The sequence below is a fragment of the Manihot esculenta genome, chromosome 13 (genome assembly GCF_001659605.2).
Source record: "Manihot esculenta cultivar AM560-2 chromosome 13, M.esculenta_v8, whole genome shotgun sequence".
Lineage (NCBI taxonomy): Eukaryota > Viridiplantae > Streptophyta > Magnoliopsida > Malpighiales > Euphorbiaceae > Manihot > Manihot esculenta.
Genome location: NC_035173.2, coordinates 15098911 through 15118965, shown reverse-complemented (window position 1 = coordinate 15118965; position 20055 = coordinate 15098911). Strand labels below are relative to the sequence as shown.

Here is a 20055-nt window from a genome sequence, read left to right as displayed (position 1 = left end):
CTGGTATCTTCCAATATCCACGGACTCACCAGTTCTTGCTTCCAGCTTGTGATTACTTTCAATGGGAGATTCTGCTGGTTTACACCCCATCATACCGGTTTCTTCCAAAAGATCCAGAATGTACTTTCTTTGCGAGATGAAAATTCCTTTTTCTGATCTAGCCACCTCGATACCTAGAAAATATTGAAGTTTTCCTAGATCTTTGATTTCAAATTCCTGAGCCAACAACCTTTTTAGTTTAGCCATTTCCTCTTTGTCATCATCTGTCACCACTATATCATCAACATATACAATAAGAAGGGTGATCTTACCTTTGTGATGTTTAATAAACAGAGTGTGATCAACATTACTTTGTTGGTAACCAAAGGACATCATAGCTTTGCTAAACCTGTCAAACCAAGCTCTGGGAGATTGTTTTAGCCCATACAAAGCCTTTTTTAACCTGCACACCTTTCCTTGTGTCTTCTCATCAGCGAACTCAGGAGGAATTTCCATGAACACTTCTTCCTCTAAATCTCCATGGAGGAAAGCATTCTTCACATCAAATTGTTGTAAGTCCTGGTCCAAGTTGGCTGCGCAAGATAACAGGACTCTGATTGAGTTCATTTTTGCAACTGGGGCAAATGTCTCTTGGTAATCCACTCTATAGGTTTGGGTGAATCCTTTAGCAACCAATCTGACCTTAAACCGTTCAATTGTGCCATCAGCTTTGTGTTTCACTGTGAACACCCATTTACAGCCAACGAGTTTCTTCCTAGGCGGGAGAGTGACAAGCTCCCAGGTCTCATTTTTAGCCAATGCTTTCATCTTTTCAATCATTGCTTTCTTCCATTTAGGATCTGCAAGAGCTTTCTTCCAATTCTGTGGAATAGACTCAGAGGAAATAGACAAAGCAAAGGCTCTATAGGAAGGAGATAAGGATTCATAAGAAACAAAGTTAGAAATATGGTGTTTAGTACAAGATCTGACCCCTTTTCTTTGTGCAATAGGTTTATCTAAGTCATTGAAGCATTCAAGAATTGTGGGTAACTCACTAGAAGAAAGAGTTGTGGGTAACTTACCAGAAGAAGATTCTTGACTGGGTAACTCACTAGGAGAAGATTCTTGACTCTGAGTAGACTGCATAATAGCTTCTTCTGCGTTGTCTCTCCTCGAATACCTTCTCAAATCTGGCTTGTCCAAACGATCAATTCTCTCTCCCTGATTGAACATCTCCCTCTGTCTACTAGAATTCAAACTTTCTAGTTGAATCATATCATTCAGAATTACAGAATTCGGGATCACCTCTTCTTATTTATTATTCTCCCTCTGAAGAGGTGAGTGGGTGGTACTGAAGTAGGGTTCAATTTCTCGGAAAGTAACATCCATACTGACTAAGTATTTCCTAGAGGGAGGATGATAACACTTGTATCCCTTCTATGTTGGAGAATACCCAACAAACACATATTTAAGGGTCTTGGGATCCAATTTCCCTGCCGTCCTAGTATGGACAAAGCAAACACACCCCAATACTTTTGGTGGAACAACGTATGAATTCTTCCCTTGTAGAACCGCCAAAGGACTCATAAAGTCAAGGGTCTTGAGAGGCATTCTATTGATAAGATAAGCAGATGCAAGGATTGCATCTCCCCAATATGCTTTGGATAGATTCATGGTGAACATAAGAGATCGAGCTACCTCCAATAGATGCCTATTTTTCCTCTTAGCAACGCCATTTTGAGCACTAGTATAAGGACAACTAGTCTGGTGTACTATCCCATTACTCTCCAAATAAGCAGAAAAATTGCTATCCATGTATTCTTTTCCATTGTCAGTTCTCAAAATTTTCACCTTAGTATCAAATTAAGTACAAACCATCTTATGAAAGGATTGAAAATAAGAAAAGACATCACTTTTAGCTTTAATCAAATAAACCTAAGTCATTCGAGTGCAACAATCAATAAAGGTGACAAATCATCGATTACCAGACAAGGAGACAGTTTGAGTAGGCCCCCAAAAATCAGAATGAATAGTCGCAAAAGGAATGACTTTTATTATGACCCAGAGAATAGGATGTTCTAGTGTGTTTAGCATACTCATAAGCATCACAAAATAGAGAATCAAACTGAGTTCTAGCAAACAAATTAGGATAAAGTTTTTCTAAGGCAAAAAATGATGGATGCCCTAACCGTTTGTGCCACTGTTTTATTTCCTGATTGACATCCTTATTTTCTCCAAAACAGGCTTGGGATATCGAAGAACCTGGATCACCCTCCAACATATATAAGCCATCATGCAGCCTACCATTGCCAATCCTCTTTCCTGTGCGAAGATCCTGAATAACACAATGATTAGAAAAGAATTCAATTTTACAATTAAGGGCATTGGTAATAGCATTGACAGATAAAAGGTTGACAGGAAAGTGGGGAACATGAAGGTCATATGATAATTTAATGTTGGATGTGCAAATAACAGAACCTGTTCCGGATATGGGAGTAAAAGAGCTATCAGCAATTCTAACACTATCTTAGATTAGAGAAGGAAAATAATTGAGAAAGCCTTTAGAAGAGCCTGTCAAGTGTCTATTCGCACTAGAATCGATAATCCATGGAACATTATAAGAGAGGAAGCATTACCTGATTTTACAAAGTTAGATGTGGCACCGAAGGACGAGTAATCAGAATTAGGAATAGAGACCCTTTTACCTTCTGCCATGGTAAAGATTTATGAACCGTGAAAGAATAGGAGGTACCCAAGGTTGTACACACAAGAAAGCCCAATCGATTCACCAAAACATCGGGTAGCGGCACGGGAAGGCCGGAAAGATGGTCGGAATCGTCGCCAGAGTGATTGGCACGGCAAAACAGCGTCAGGCGATTAGTCACGCGCTGGGAAGGGGAGGCGCATAAGCCTCATGTGCGAGCTTTTTCAGCGTTGGAGCTGGGCGATCGGCCTGCGACAGTTCTGGTGCCGACGGTGAGAGGAGGAAAGGCTCCTAGATGAGTTAGTACCAAAAAAGGTAGATCTAGGGTTTTGAAACCCTAAAGAGGAAAAAATTGAATTTGAACCCTAAAATCAGGAAAAAGCTCTGATACCATGAAGAATTTTGGGAAAATTTAGAGAATTCTTGTATTTCACTCTTAATCTTTACAATTGATTTACATGACTATTTATACACAAAGAATTATATCTAAACAGGAAGTAAATAATTAAATAATAATTACAGAGATAATTAAGGATCCTAATTAAATCAAATCATATCCCTAGAATCAGTTGGGATCAGCAAATAAGTCAACAATTGGTAAAAGACACATCTGGGGGTCTTTACATTTTAGATGCATGGGTGCCTCGGTCTGTTGCCTGCTTCAGTGTCGTGTCTCCGTTTGAAACATATTGTCGGTTGGGACACCCTTCTTTACCGGTTTTGAAGAAGTTATGCCCTCAATTTCATGAGGTATCTTTATTGGAATGTGAGTCATGTCATTTTGCAAAACATCATCGAAGCTTTTTAAGTCCTAGAGTTAATAAACAAGCTGAGTCTGCTTTTGAATCAGTCCATTCAGATGTTTGGGGCTCATGTCCGGCTGGATCTAAGACTGGATTCAGATATTTTATTACTTTTATGAATGATTACTCTATAATGATTTGGATTTATTTTATGAAGCATCGTTCGTAAGTGTTTTCTCATTTTTCTGCCTTTTGTGCTGAAATCAAGATTCAATTTAATGTTTTTGTGCAAATTTTGCTTAGCGACAATGCTAAAGAATATATGTCAGAATCATTCTAGACTTATATGACTCAACATCACCAATCGTCATGTGTTGATACACCCGTTCAAAATGGAATAGCTGAAAGGAAGAATCGACATTTCCTTGAGACTGCTCGAGTTTTGTTGTTTCAAATGCAAGTTCCTAAGCAATTTTGGGCCGATACTGTCTCTACTGTATGCTTTCTCATTAATCGCATGCCCTCCACAGTACTAAATGGTAATACTCCTTATAATGTCCTCTTTCCTAAGAAGCTATTATTTCCTCTCGAACCACGACTGTTTGGCAACACTTGCTATGATCGGGATGTCAGACCTCATATGACTAAACTTGATCCTAAAGCTTTGAAGTGTGTTTTTTTAGGATATTCTCACATTCAGAAGGGGTATCGGTGTTACTCTCCAGACCTTAACAAATATTTTGTCTCAACAGATGTAGCCTTTTTCGAGCAAATTCTTTTTTATCCTGTTGCACAAACCTCTCCTGATTAAGAGGAGGACGATGAATGGCTCATCTATAGAATCATATATGATGGTGGGACCTCTTCGAGTATGTCTTCTGCTGTACAATCTGATGGTAACATTCCTTCTAGTACTCAGCCTCCTGTTAAACCGTCAGTTGTTCAAGTTTACTCTTGGAGACTAGTACCTGATGATACATGTCCTGCACCAGAATCTTCTTTGCCATCGGATCCACCACTGAGTGACCTTGACCTGCCCATTAGTCTTCATAAAGGTAAACAACAATGTAAATCTACCTATTCTATTGCTAACTTTCTGTTTTATGATCACCTGTCCTTCTTTTACCTCCTTAATTATCTCTTTAGATTCCATTTCTTTGCCTAAGATAGTTAAAGAGGCTCTGGCTCATTCTGGATAGCGTGATGCAATGTTTGAGGATATCAAGGCTCTAAATGAAAATCATACTTGGGAACTAATTGATTTACCCTCTGGTAAAAAGGCTGTGGGCTGTAAATCGGTCTTTGCCATCAAAGTCAATCCAGATGGTTCCATAGCGAGGCGTAAGGCTCGTTTTGTCGCCAAAACTGGGAAGATGGGAGCTAAACCATGTAGCACACTAATGATTCCTAATATATGCCTTACAAAGGATGACGGAGACTCTTATGATGATCCAGAGAGGTATAGGAGGTTGGTTGGAAAGCTGAACTATCTTATGGTGATGACTCGGCTAGATATTGCTTTTGCAGTAAGCGTTGTAAGCCAGTTCATGTCTGCACCTACGGTGAAACATCGAACCGCTCGAGAACAAAATCGATGTTATCTAAAAGGGACTCCTAGACTCGGTATACTCTACAGTGATCATAGGCATACTGCACTTGAGTGTTTTTCTGATACTGACTGGGCGGGATCCAAAAGTGATAGAAGGTCGACTACATGCTACTGTGTATTTGTTGGAGAAAACCTAGTGTTTTGAAAAAGTAAGAAGCAAAATATGGTATATAGATCTAGTGTCGAGTCAAAATACAGAGCCATGGCTCAATCCACTTGTGAGATTTTGTGGATAAATCATTTGCTGAAGGAAGTTTGTATGGATTTTGTGTCACCCGCGAAACTTTGGCGTGATAATCAGGCTGCTTTTCACATTACTTCCAATCCAGTATACCACGAACGGACTAAGCATATTGAAGTTGATTGTCATTTCATATTCAATAAAATTTAATCTCCACCAGCTATGTGAAAATAGGAGAGCAACTGGGTGATCTACTCACCAAAGCTTTAAATGGGCCTTGAATAGAATATCTTTCTAACAAGTTGGGCATGATAAACATCTATGATCCAACTTGAGGGGGAGTGTTAGAGTGTAAACATAATATGTACATAATCATAAGAGATTACATAATTATAGCATAACTGATTGATAGAGGATTCTTAGGAGTTGTCTTAATAAAGTATTGTAATCTGTATATATACACACTTATTTCAATGGAGAAATATATTGAAATTGCCCAATTATACCTTATCTTATTACAGGGAAGAAACAAGAGATGAAGAGATGAAGAATCGAGAAAGAATATGGGATGGGAGGGAGGGAGGGAGGGAGAGAGATAGAGAGAGAGCGCATTGGAGTTAGAAAATTATTTGTATATTCACTGAATTGATGTGTCAATTACATTCCATACTGCTAACTAATATACTCACTACCAACTCTACCCTTAATCTAATATACTCAATATCACTCTATCCTTAATCATAACGTTTCCCTTCCTTGATATCATTCTTTTCTTCTGGTGAATAAACTCGCTGGTGAACCAGTGGCAACTAGAAGTCTAATGGGCGGCAAAAGTTGCGGCATTTTTTTTCCATTTGTCTTCTCATTTCAAAATCATTTCCTTTGAGCTGCAAATGTTGCAGTATCTCAATGAAGTACATTTTCTTCCTCTCCTAATTTCAAACTCATTCTCTTTGAGTATCAGCTGAAATAAACTTCCAGCAAGAGCAGGAGTTTATCTGTAAAGGGAAGTTATAGAAACCCTGCCCGTATCCTGTTGTAACCTTGCCTTCCCTATGCAATATGAGTGACAAAGATATAGAATAGATGAGAATAACATGCATATTCCAGCACCTTTTCTTTTCCAATGCATCTTTACTAATAAAGGTGGAAACAGTTTCATGTTTCTATAAAACTCTCTGGAAGTTGGGTTGCAATTTTTCTGTTTCAGTTTAATTTTCTATAGGACTCAATGGAAGTTGGGTGTTCAGCTCCAAATTTTCTTCCTCTGCAACAACTGAAGCCTGAATATCCTCTTCTGCTATGACTTCATCCTTAATAAACACTTGCTCCTCTATTTTTGGGATGAAATAACATTTATTATAGGAAAAATTACTTTTTAGTCCCTGAGGTATAGCATAATTAACGGATTTGTCATTCTATTTTTAAAACCCAACACTTTCGTCCTTGAGGTTTAATTCTATCAAAATCCAAGGTCCCTCCCATTTGGTCAAAAAAATATCAATAATAAAATAAAAAATTACTATTTAGTCCCTATAGTATAGAAAAATTTGCTATTTAGTCCCTCAATTTTGAAAAATATATTAAAATGCCTCTGACATTTTAAAAAGTGTACTAGTTAGTTTCTCTATTAATTTTATCACTAAATATTTTACTATTTAGTCCCTATAGTTTAGAAAAAATTATTAGTTGGTCCCTCAAATTATTAAAAAGTTTACTAATTAGTCCCTTCATATCAGGGGTATTTTAGATTTTTTTTATAATACTTAACGACTAAAATTAATAGAAAAACTAAGTAGTAGATTTTTTAAAATGTGAGAGACGTTTTAATGAATTTTTCAAATGGTGAGCAGTGATCAACCGCGAGCGGTATCACAAAAGCAATTTCTATTGAGTTTTAACTTTTTTATTTTTAATAATTTAAATATTTTATATTTTGATTTTTATTATCTTTGCTGAATTTGAATCTTAAATTTATTGAAATTTTTATTTGTTTATGGAGATTGAGTTTGAGATTTTCTTCCTTGAATTTTGATCAAATTAGACTTTAGGGACTAAAGTGTTGAATTCGAAAAATAGAGGGACAAATCTGTTAATTATGTAATATCTTAGGAATGAAAATGTATTTTTCCTTCAATTCTTTGAGAGAGAGACCTATAAATTTGTAGAAATTAAATTTTAGGGACTAAAGTGTTGGGTTCTAGAAAGGGTAGTTTAGTCATTTTTCCTGTCACTAACGGTATTTTTGACGGAGGAACATCTAATTTTGACGGAATTAAACCTCAGGGATGAAAGTGTTGAGTTCTAAAAATAGAGAGACGAATCTGTTAATTACGCTATACCTCAGGTACTAAAAAATAATTTTCCCTTTATTATAACATTTTTTTTTCATTTTCCCTTGAACTGGTTCTTCCAATTTCCCTTTTTCTCTTGAAACAATTTCTTAGATATTTGCTCCAGTAACTCGTATCATTTAAATCCTCTCAAGTATCTTACATGTGCTTATTCTAAAAGCAGGAGTTTTTATTCCCAGGTTCACTCTTTCATAACCAGATTGTAATAGTAAAAACAACAGTAGAACCTGAAGTAAAGAAATAGAAGTGAAGACATAGAAAATAGATCTGGACGAGAGACTGTTGAGAAAATAGAAAACTAAGAATCCAAAATGGAGAAATTAGGAATAAGGAGAAGAGAGAGCTAAGAGTCCCGAAACAGAAGACTAGGAACACTTAAGAGTTTAAATCTGAATTTGGAAGGAGCCTAACAGATCCATAGTTATGAAAGGCGTGCTTCACGCGCAAGACGCTCTAGGCTCTTAGAAAGTATTGCCACAAAGCTTAGCAGGCAGGCGATGTTGGAAAGGCACACCAGGCGACCTAGGTGCCACACCTCAGCTACATCAGGCACCTTCCCAGGTTCTTTTAGGGCGAGAAGAAGAAAAAGAAAAAGAAGAATGACCTGTCTCTCTAGCTGTTTTTGCTCGAAAACATCACTTTGCACTTTTTTTTTATTACTACTTTTAAGCGTGGCTTTGGCGCTTGTGTGGTTTATATGGCTGCATTTTGTAGTATATTGAAATAGTATTAAATTGGACCTTGATGCATTGGGTTAAATCCAATTGAGATTTTTGGGTTAAATCCAATTGAGATTTTTTTTTCTCTTTTGCATTTATATGTTTTTTTCATAAAATCTAATTAGCATAAGTTAAATAAATGTAAAAATCCTTATATTAGATGCATTATAATTCTTAATGAATTTATAAAATTTAATTTAAAATATTTTGCTGTATGTTTGGTAAGGTATAATAAAATTAAATGTGTAGCAGAAGTTAAAATTGTAATGCAATAGGAAATTAGAATTATCATTTTGATATTATATTTGATTAAAAATAAAATTCATATATGCATTTTCATGACAATTGTTACTCATGTATGAAATTTAACTGACAATGATAGTGGTGCAATAAAATAAACATAATTAATGAAATAAATGATATATGACATACATTTCTATATGTAATCGATATTCTATGAATTAAATTTATATAATTATATAACTAATCTTCATGAAATTTTTAATTCTTTTGTGCCTCATATCACTCAGGTATGCCTCTACACTTTGTGCCTAAGCTCTAAGACCCCTTGCTTTGGTGCACCTTGAACCTTAATAACAATGAACGTATCTAAAACTTAGGTGACATTTACCAAAATTAGAAAAGGAATAAGTGAGAAAATAGGAAGAGAGATTACAATGGAAAAGGAATAAAGGATAGAATTTTGTCTAGAAGAAAGTAGCAGGCTCGATATAGAGAAGGAACAAAACAAAGGGAAAAGAAAGGAAGAAGGGAGAAGAAATAGAGAAAGGAAGAAGAAGAATTAGGATATCGATACATAGAAGAAAATTATAGAAGAAATATGGGAACCAATAGAAGGAAAGATGTGAGAGAGAGAGTGAAAGTATCTTGAAATTTTGGGGAGACTACCAAATCTTCCTTGATTGTGACTCCCGAAGATAGATTTGAAAGCAAGCCCATTTGAGAGCAAGGCTTTGGAGTCTCTACTCTCTGCTACTGATCTAGTCTGCTATTATTACAATCTTATTATTTTCAATTCAAATCTTACAATTCGATTCCTCAGTGTAGTAATTCAGATCTATGAGGTTCATCTTAAATATACCTAATTTTACAATTCTCGATTTGATTCTCCATCCAAGTGATTTGAGTCAATAGGTGAACCAACAATGTACCTGAATTGTGGCTAAATAAAAAGAATCAATAGTGATGGGTGAGACTAACCCTTCACACTATTCGGTTGATTCTTTTTCTAAAAGATTATTAAGATTTTGTAGAAAATAGCAAGAAGAAAAGATAGGAAGGGGTAAAAACTTCACTTATTTTATTCATTTTGTGCTCATGCATATATACATTTACAAAGAACACTCTAGAAAGAATGAAAAATTACAATTTGGATAATTCTGAATTTGTTACAACGGAAAATTTATAGCTGGAAGAAAAGAAATGAAAAATGCGTGTTGCATTAAAATGTTATCATGGAGCCAGAAAAGTGAAGTACAGCCTTTTGACGAAAACATACCGTTTTAATATATCTAACAGATTTTATAGCTTTAATCTTTAAGATTCCTTTTCATTTTTGCTATAGAAGGGGCATATAAAACCTTCTTTCAACTACTTTTCTTCAACTAGCCGTTCTTTTCCTTCTCTCTCTCGATTTCTTATCAAAATATGACATCTTATATTAATATATTCTGACTTTTTAGTGCAACTTTCTTTTTTTATTTTTTAATTATTTGATCAAAGTTAAATGGGAGTTCTTATAAAATAATAATCATTGTCTATAATTCAAACCTTTATAATTTATAACATAAAAATATACAACATAATAGAAATTTATTATTCTATTATAATTTACAAAGTATACTTCTAGCTTGGTAATAATTCTATATTTGTGAACATATGTTATTATGGTCTTTTACTTATTTTTTAGCACATATAGTTTTAATTAATTTGAAGAATTTTTTTATTGAATCTTACAATTCGATTCAATTCTCGATTCTCAATTCACAAAATGGAGAAGGCGATTCACGATTTGACAACTATGATCTAGTTATTGTTGTGACATAGAACATTCAAGCAAAAGCCTAACCTAACTCAAGCTCTTATGTGAGTGCTAGATCTAAATAAGAAAGAGAGAGAACAGAGAAAAGGAATTGGAAGAAGAAAAACGAAGAAACAAGAAAAGAAAAATTGAGAAGGGAAAGAGGGAGAGAAAGAATGAATGAACTACTTTAAGGCTGTGTTTGGAAGTAAAGGAGAATGAATGAATGTGAGGAAATGTTTATATAACTCTTATGTGAGATAAGATCCATGTCCTCCATTTTTTCTTTATAGCCTTATTATTGACTGGATTACTTTCCTTCCCCCAAACAAACACAGTATAAAAGTAAAAGAGATGACTGAAGCGGCAGAAATATTCATTTCAGGTTGAACTATATTTAGTCACCGTTTTTTTTCTTTCAGTTGTGTTTACATGGCTCATCGCAAACTAACTTGGCTTGAGTGTAACTTGGGTGTTTGTGGTTTCTTTGCACTCTAGTGTACCTATGGCTTACATTGCGCTAGTTTCTCCTTTAATCTAATTATGAATTTTTCTTTTTTATCTTATATTATGTGCATGCGCCTAGGACACAAGTACCTTGAAAACTATTTGTTGAACAACACTTAGCCATTATGAACTTAAATGTCTTTTTTTAGTATTTATTTATTTATTTTTAACTTCACTAGTGGATTGGGTAAGCAAATAGATAGTGCGGAAAATTTGGGGAAGGCTGGAAGGACACCTCACCCATTTAGGGTGTATTCTAGAAGAGAGAAAGGACAAGGAAAAAGGTGAGGAATATATGAAGAATGGGGATTGGCTGATGTTGATTTGGTATAGAGGACATCTGTCCAGAATTAGTTACAAGGGAAGAATATTCAGATTCTTAAAAAGAAGGGTAAAAGGGAGGAGCAAGGAGGAGGGGGGACGAAGAATATTGCTTGTGTGGGCAGAAGGGTTATCTCTACATAGGAGTGTATCCTGGGGCTGTTTTGATCAGTCATTTCCTACTTCTTTGTCTACAGCATTTCTGTCTTCATTTCCTTTTCTTTTTCCTTTCTTGCAAAACTTGGGTTAAGATCTCTGGTTATAGTTTCTTTTTCTTGCTGTGAATATTTCTCTCTGAATCAATGCAATCAGAACTTTGGTGGGCTGTGTATCCCGGTTGCTGTTGATATTTTGTTCCCTTGATTAAATTCCGTGTTCACCATTTTCTCTTTGTTTCCCCTTGCTTTATCACATATCCTAGGTGCCTTGTGCACTAGCTCCTTGTGCTTTTGACATATGTGCTTCTGTATGTGACACTTACAGTTAGTTGCCATTTATTTTATGCTATATATGCAAAAATCTGTTCATCTTTATATATTTACCGTGGGGTTGGTCCTTGGGTTGGGCTGGTTAAATAAACATTAACCAATTTGGTGGATTTTGTCTCCAATTCCAATCCATATACCTATCCAAATTGCATTCTTTCTGGTATTTTTGAAGGTTACAATTTGGCTTGGGGAATGTTGATATTGTCACTCATGTAAATTTGTTTCGTTTTTATGCATGCTCAGATCAACTAAAATACTCATTAGTGCACTTTTCTCTAGAAATAGTCATATTGTTTTGTGTTCAGGTTAAATAGGTTCATGTTCTATCATATTTGAAAATGTTGTGTCCAAACTCCAAAATTGTACGGATAAGTGACATTTATGCTTTCATTTGTGTTGGCTGAAGAATTTTGGAGAAGTTTAGAGTATACTTGTATTTCACTCTTGATCTTTACAATTGGTTTACATGATTATTTATACACAAAGAATTATATCTAAACAGGAAGCAAATAATCAAATAATAATTACAAAGTTAATTAAGGATCCTAATCAAATCAAATCATATCCCTAGAATCAGTTAGAATCAGTAAATAAGTCAACACTCCCTCTCAAGTTAGTGCAAAGATGTCGCACATGCCCAATTTGCAAATCAGATTATGGTAGATCTTATTGTTGAGCCATTTAATAAACACATCCCCAAATTGCCTGGTAGAAGTCACATAAACTAAGCTCAATACACTGTCTGTTAATTTTTCTTTAATAAAGTATCGATCAATCTCAATATACTTCGTCCGGTCATGTTGGACTAGATTTTGTGCTATACTGATAGCAGCTTTGTTGTCACAATACAAAGTTATCTTGTCTCTCTCGGGCAACCTCAACTCTTCCAATAACTTCTGCAACCATAAGAGTTCACACACCTTGGGCCATTGCTCTATATTCTGCTTCAGCACTTGACCGAGCAATAACATTTTATTTTTTACTCCTCCAGATGACAAGGTTCCCTCCCACAACTGTACAGTAGCCAGAGGTAGATCTTTTGTCATCAAGAGATCATGTCCAATCTGCATCTGTAAAAGTTTTAACTCGGAAGTGACTATGTTTGGAGTAAAGATGCCCTTTCCCTAACGCAGACTTTAGGTATCTTAAGATGCGAAGCACAATCTGCATATGAGTCTCGCAGGGGTCATGCATAAATTGGCTGACTACGCTAACAGCATAAGCTATATCCAGTTGAGGGTGTGAGAGATAAATCAACCTTCCTATCAATCTCTGGTATCTTTCAATATCCACGGACTCACCAGTTTCTGCTTCCAGTTTGTGATTATTTTCAATGGGAGATTCTGCTGGTTTACACCCCAACATATTAGTTTCTTCCAAAAGATCCAGAATGTACTTTTTTTGGGAGATGAAGATTTCTTTTTCTGATCTAGCCACCTCAATATCTAGGAAATGTTGTAGTTTTTCTAGATCTTTGATTTCAAATTCTTGAGCCAACAACCTTTTTAGTTGAGCCATTTTCTCTTTGTCATTACCTATCACTACTATATCATCAACATACACAATAAGAAGGGTGATCTTACCCTTGTGATGTTTGATAAACAGAGTGTGATCAACATTGCTCTATTAGTAACCAAAGGATATTATGGCTCTGCTAAACCTGTCAAACCAAGCTCTGGGAGATTGTTTTAGTCCATATAAAACCTTTTTTAACCTGCACACATTTCCTTGTATCTTCTCATCAGCGAACCCAGGAGGGATTTCCATGAACACTTCTTTCTCTAAATCTCCATGAAGGAAAGCATTCTTCATATCAAACTGTTGCAAGTCCTAGTCCAAGTTCGTTGCGCAAGATAATAGGACTCTGATTGAGTTCATTTTTGCAACTGGGGCAAATGTATCTTGATAACCCACTCCATAGGTTTGGGTGAATCCTTTAGCAACCAATTTGGACTTAAACTGTTCAATTGTGCTCTCAGCTTGTGTTTCACTGTGAACACCCACTTACAGCCAACGAGTTTCTTCCTAGGTGGGAGAGTGACAAGCTCTCAGGTCTCTTTTTTAGCCAATGCTTTCATCTCTTCAATCATTGCTCCCTTCCATTTAGGATTTGCAAGAACTTCCTTCCAATCCTATGGAATACACACAGAGGAAATAGACAAGACAAAGGCTCTATAGGAGGGAGACAAGGATTCATAAGAAACAAAATTAGACATAGGATGTTTAGTACAAGATCTGACTCCTTTTTTTTTGTGCAATAGGTTTATCTAAGTCATTAGAGCATTCAAGAGTTGTGGGTAACTCACCAGAAGAAGATTCTTGATTCTGAGTAGACTGTGATGTTATGAGATCCAGAAAAAATAGGGTTTTACAATGGTTGAGTAAGCTTGCTCTCGGAAGAAGGCGTGCCTCCTCCTTTATGCTCTTTCCCCCTTGTCCGCTAGTGACGTGTAACAGCCTCTCTGTTACAGGACCACCTTTCCTGTTGCACTGGTCCGTACGTACGGATACCACAGAGACCCTCTCCATGTCAGGCGGCCATTTAATTCCCCTCGGCGTGCAAGTGGGCGGGGCTGCGAAGTGACTGGGCCTGCTGTCTTTCCTCTTGTCAGAACACATAGCTGAATTTCAGCTTTCTTGGTTTGGGCTTTTTTTTACAACCCGGCCTGTCGCTTGTACTGGAATCCGGGCTGAAGCAGTTGGTCAGGCCTGCCGAGGGGCGCTCCGGGCTTGAGGCCTGTTTCGAGGCCTGTTCTGTCCCTGTGGGCCTCGACCCGGCCCAGAGGGGGTGCGAAGCCTGACGGTTATCAAACTGCATAATGGCTTCTTCTGCTTTGTCTCTCCTCGAATGCCTCCTTAAATCTGGCTTGTCCAAATGTCCAATTCTCTCCCCCTGATTGGACATCTCTCCCTGTCTACTAGATCTCAAACGCTCTAGTTGAACCATATCATTCAGAATCACAGAATTCGGGATCACCTCTTCTTGCTCATTATTCTCCGCTTGAAGAGGTGAGTGGGTGGTACTGAAGTAGGGTTCAGTTTCTCAGAAGGTAACATTCATATTGACAAAGTATTTTCTAGATGGAGGGTGATAATACCTGTATCCCTTCTGTGTCAGAGAATATCCAACAAACACACATTTAAAGGCCTTGGGGTCCAACTTCCCAACCGTCCTAGTATGGACAAAGCAAACACACCCAAATATTTTTGGTGGAATGATGTATGAATTCTTCCCTTGTAGAACCTCCAAAGGACTCATAAAGTCAAGGGCCTTGAAGGGCATTCTATTGATAAGATAAGCAGATTTAGGATTGCATCTCCCCAATATTCTTTAGGTAGATTCATGGTGAACTTAAGAAATCGAGCTACCTCCAATAGATGCCTATTTTTCCTTTGAGCAACGCCATTTTGAGCACTAGTATAAGGACAACTAGTCTGGTGTACTATCCCATTATTCTCCAAATAAGTAGAAAAACTACTATCCATGTATTTTCTTTCATTGTCAATTCTTAAAATTTTCACCTTAGTATCAAATTGAGTACAAATCATCTTATGAAAAGACTGAAAATAAGAAAAAATATCGCTTTTAGCTTTAATCAAATAGACCCAAGTCATTCGAGTGCAATGATCAATAAAGATGAGAAACCATCGATTACCAGATAAGGAGAAGATTTGAGCAGGCCCCCAAACATCAGAATGAATAGTCACAAAAGGAATTTGGCTTTTATTATGACTCAAAGGATAGTAGGTTCTAGTGTGCTTAGCATACTCACACGCATCACAAAATAGAAAACCAAACTGAATTTTAGTAAACAAATTAGGATAAAGTTTTTCTAAGACAAAAAATGATGGATGCCCTAAACGTCTGTGCCACTGTATTATTTCCTGATTGACATCCTTATTTTCTCCAAAACAGGCTTGAGATATCGAAGAACCTGGATCACCTTCTAACATGTATAAGCCCTCATGCAGTCTACATTGTCAATTCTGTTTCCTGTGCGAAGATCCTGAATAACACAATGATCAGGAAAGAGTTCAATTTTACAGTTAAGAGCATTGGTGATAGCACTAACAGATAAAAAGTTGACAGGAAAGTAGGGAACATGAAGGACAGATGATAATTTAATATTGGGTGTGCTAATAACAGAACCTGTTCCGGATATGGGAGTAAAAGAGCCATCAACAATTCTGACACTATTTTTTGTTAGAGAAGGAAAATAATTAAGAAAGCCTTTAGAAGAGTCTGTCATGTGTCTATTCACATCAGAATCAATAATCCATGGAACATTATCAAGAGAGGAGGCATTACCTGACTTTATAAAGTTAGATGTGGCACCGAAGGATGAAGAGGTGTCAATATGAGACAGGAGGCGCTTGAGACTATGAATTTCATTAGGGGAAAGGATCGCTGTTGTCTCCTTAAAGGGCTCCTCCACAGTTTCTGCTAAATTAGCGTGAGTTCTGGATTTACCTCGTTTCTCCCCACGGCCTCTAGTGGGACGACCATGTAACTTCCAACAAGTCTCCTTGGTATGCCTTGGTTTCCCATAACAGTCACAGTATAGGTGATCTTTCTCAGAATTAGGAGACTGCGGTGTGCTCAAACTAGTAATCAACCCAGCCTTTTCAACTGGTGTAGTATAAAGTATAGCATGTCGACGACTTTCCTTTTGTTGAACATGGGCATGGGCCTCTTCTCAACACTCGGAACCGAATTGGATCATAATCGTTATTCAACCCTGCAAGAAAATCATAGACCCGCTCTTTTTCAATCATTCTTCGAAATTTGACTGCATCTCCAGCGCATTCTGCCTGGAAGTCTTGATAGTAATCAAGTTCCTGCCATAAGCCACATAACTCATAATAAAATTGGGAGATAGTCATTTCTCCTTGTTTAGTACCATGGATCTTATTCCATTATGGTACTAATTTGCTAGGAAGGATTATCAAAGTTAGGAATTGAGACCCTTTTACTTTCTGCCATGGTAAAGACCAATGAACCGTGAAAGAATAAGGGTTACCGAAGGTTGTACACATAAGAGAGCCCAATCGAATCACCAAAAGACCGGGTAGCGGTACGGGAAGGTCGGAGAGACGGTTGGAATTGTCGCCGGAGTGATCGGAGTGGCGAAGCAGTGTCAGGCGATGTATCATGTGCCGGGAAGGGAAGGCGTGTGAGCCTCTTGCGCGGGCTTTTCCGGCGTTGGAGCTGGCGGTTGGGCCGGTGACGGTTCGGCGATTCCCTTGGTGCTGGCGGTGAGAGGTGGAAAGGCTTCTAGATTGGTTAGTACCAAAAAGGTAGATGTAGGGTTTTGAAAGGCTAAAGAGGAAAAAAATTGAATTTAAACCCTAAAATCAGAAAAAAAACTCTTATACCATGAAGAATTTTAGAAAAGTTTAGAGTATTATTGTATTTCACTTTTAATCTTTACAATTGGTTTACATGACTATCTATACACATAATTATATCTAAACGTGAAGCAAATAATCAAATAATAATTATAAAGATAATTAAGAATTCTAATCAAATCAAATCATATCTCTAAAATCAGTTAGAATCGGTAAATAAGTCAACATACCTATTAAAAGCCTACGAGTGGTTATTTATAGGTAGTATAGAATTCAAATCTTTTGCATATTTGTATCAATTAAATATAAATATTGGATAGATGCAGACCTGTATTTTTACTTACACTTCTAGCCTAATTGACCTCGGTGTGAGGGAGTGTTAGAAATCCGATATCATGTTCTTTGTAGATTAAAGTTTTAGGTTAACTGATTCCTTAATTTTATGGTGTTTGTCTTGATATTTTGCAAGAAGTAGCTAACTCAAACATGTAACAAATTTGGACGTTCAAAGTGAGCACTTGCTAGATTAACTGGTGATGAATCGAGGGAAGATTTTGTTGTTCTTCTTCTGTTCTAGTAAAAGAGATTATCGAGTCCTTTCAGGCTTTCACTTGATTTGGTTAAAATTGTTGGTAAATTTTATGCAGAAGACTTTGGTCGTATAACAGTATGTTGCAGGATAAGGGAGAGAAGATGACATTGAAAGTAAATGCTTCTCTTTTGTTGCAAACATTAATATGTTTTGTTGTGTTAACTACCTATGGTATGCATGTTTCTTTGCTGATTCGTGATCAAGAAGGATGAAGCTGCAAACGTTTGGATATTTCATAGATAACAATATGCCTCCATATTAATCGTCATAGAGATATATTAACCAAAATTTTAAGTATTAGCTAGTATTTTCGTGATTAATATTGAGCCTCACTCTTGATCATATTCTGTATCACGTATGTTCTTCAATTGTGGTGGCTGTAAAACCATTTTATTATTTTGCTCAAATGCACTGGATATTCAAATTAATTTTGTCCGTGTATCTGACAGGCCTGAATCATTTGATCAGAGAGGCGTTTTGTGTGATCCACTTGAGCCAGGAGGACTATTTCCAGTTAGAAATTCACAAGATGCTGCTGTTGGTGCTCTTGTACGTATGCTGAGGAAAGCACCTCCTCTACGCCAAGACATCTCCACTTCAATCGATTTGTCACAAGTCTCTAGGTCCAAAATATCTAGCAGCAGCTTCCAAGAACATGTTCAGATATCTGAGACCCCTGCAATTCAGCCGGCTTCTTCAAGTATTGCATCTTCAGGGCTTGTTGCATCAAAGACAACTGCTGATGCATTGGAAGAACTTCGGGGTTACAAAGAGTTGATGAGAGACTTGTTGCTTAGTCAAGCTGATAGGTCCGACACGTCAGCTAATCCTACTTCTTTCCAGAAACCTGCAACTGGTTGACCTCATGTTGATACTTGCACATATGTACAGCATAATGGTTTTAAGAGTTTCCTGGTATACAAATGTCTTATTAGCACCCATTTCTTCTGTATATATGAGGTTAGTGATGAGTGAGGCTCATACAAACTTTAAAGGGCTATAACTGCCTTTAGATCCCCTTAACTTTTGTAGTTAAATTACGTACTGTGTTTAGTACTGCTTAAAATATTGGAGCTTGGCTTGTGTGTCATGCATCAATGATATATTTCTTTTTTCTTTTCTAACTTCTTATTTTGCCACTTAATTTTTGTCTATAAAGTTAAATGTAATTTATTATTTATGTAGCTTGAATTTAGATATGTTTTCTATGTGCCTGAATTGTGATCTGACTTGAAAAGAAACGAATATTTTGTAAAGTTTGTAGTGGTAGCCAAAGGCATGAGCCAATAAACACTTGGTATGAATATTGTATTCTCTGCCTATTTTAACAGTATTTTGAGTCTTGGGTCATACGCTAGAATAAGAATGAGAGTTTTTAGAGATTTTATCCTGCTCTTTTCACCATTGCTCTTCAGCATAGTGGATTTTTTTTATCTTTTATCTTTTCTATGAATTTTTTATCTTTATCTTTTCTATAAATGTGGATTTTACAGTAGAACAAAGTAAGCAATATTATGTGTGCTTTAGATCCGTGTGATTGTTGCGGAGCAAAAGTTTTATCCAGTCTCGTTGGGTTCGATTCTACTTTTGTTAGAGGTATGTAGAGTAGAATTTGTAGTTGAAGCCTTGGGAAAGTATGTTGTCCCTGTCCTCTACTGGTCTATATCCTAATTCAATGGGAGTTGGTGCTTCAACTTTATTCAAAGACTAACCAAGTTTCAAAGTCATTGTCTTTCTCGTATATCTGATGGCGGAATGCACAGGGGCTGTTCTTGGTGGCGGGGATGTAATTTGCAGAAAGTCATATTTGGAGGATGTCTATTGAGTCGGTTTTTAGGCAATATAGTCTTTGATATTTAATAAAACTAGTCGTTTGTCCGCATAATAAGTAGATATTAAAATTTTTTTATATTATTATTATATAATATTATTTTATAAAATAATTTTTTTTCGTATAAATTTATTCCGCTTGTTAAGAAACAAAATATTTCTCTAAAATTTTAAATTCAAAATAATAATAAGTACAAAATTCATGCACCATCAAATTTAATTGCAATAAAAAAATTAAAAATTTTAATATTTATTATATATATTATTAATATACAATAATAAATTATGGATGGCAGTAGCCGCAGTGGTAGTTGTGAAGGAAGGAGGAGAATTATCTATTTAAAAATTTCAAAATACCAGCCATTTGAAAATGGAGGAAAAAGAAGTATGGGTTTTATATAGAATGGATAATAAAAATTTGACAAGTGGAGAGACTAAAATAATTATCATCATTAATATAATAAATTATAATAATAAGATTTAATAACTTGATTGTTTAAAATTTGTAACAATTGATTTAGAGTATTAGAATTATAATTTTACCATTTATTATACTTTAATTATTTATATTTATTAATTTTTTATAATTATTTGAATTGAATAAAATTTTAATTTGATAATATTTTAAACAGTTAGTT

The 20055-nt window shown here is 36.1% G+C and overlaps 1 protein-coding gene across 2 annotated transcripts in view; it reads left to right on the top strand.

Moving 5' to 3' along the window:
- Window positions 1-18711, top strand: part of LOC110630002 (autophagy-related protein 13b) — a 28472-nt gene extending 9761 nt beyond the window's left edge. For both annotated transcript variants that reach the window (XM_043949457.1, XM_021777276.2), the window contains exon 4: window positions 18037-18711. In XM_043949457.1, coding sequence (XP_043805392.1) covers window positions 18037-18448 — 412 coding nt within the window. In that variant the 3' untranslated portion in view covers window positions 18449-18711. The remainder of the gene's footprint in view (window positions 1-18036) is intronic.
- The last annotated feature ends 1344 nt before the right edge of the window (window positions 18712-20055 follow it).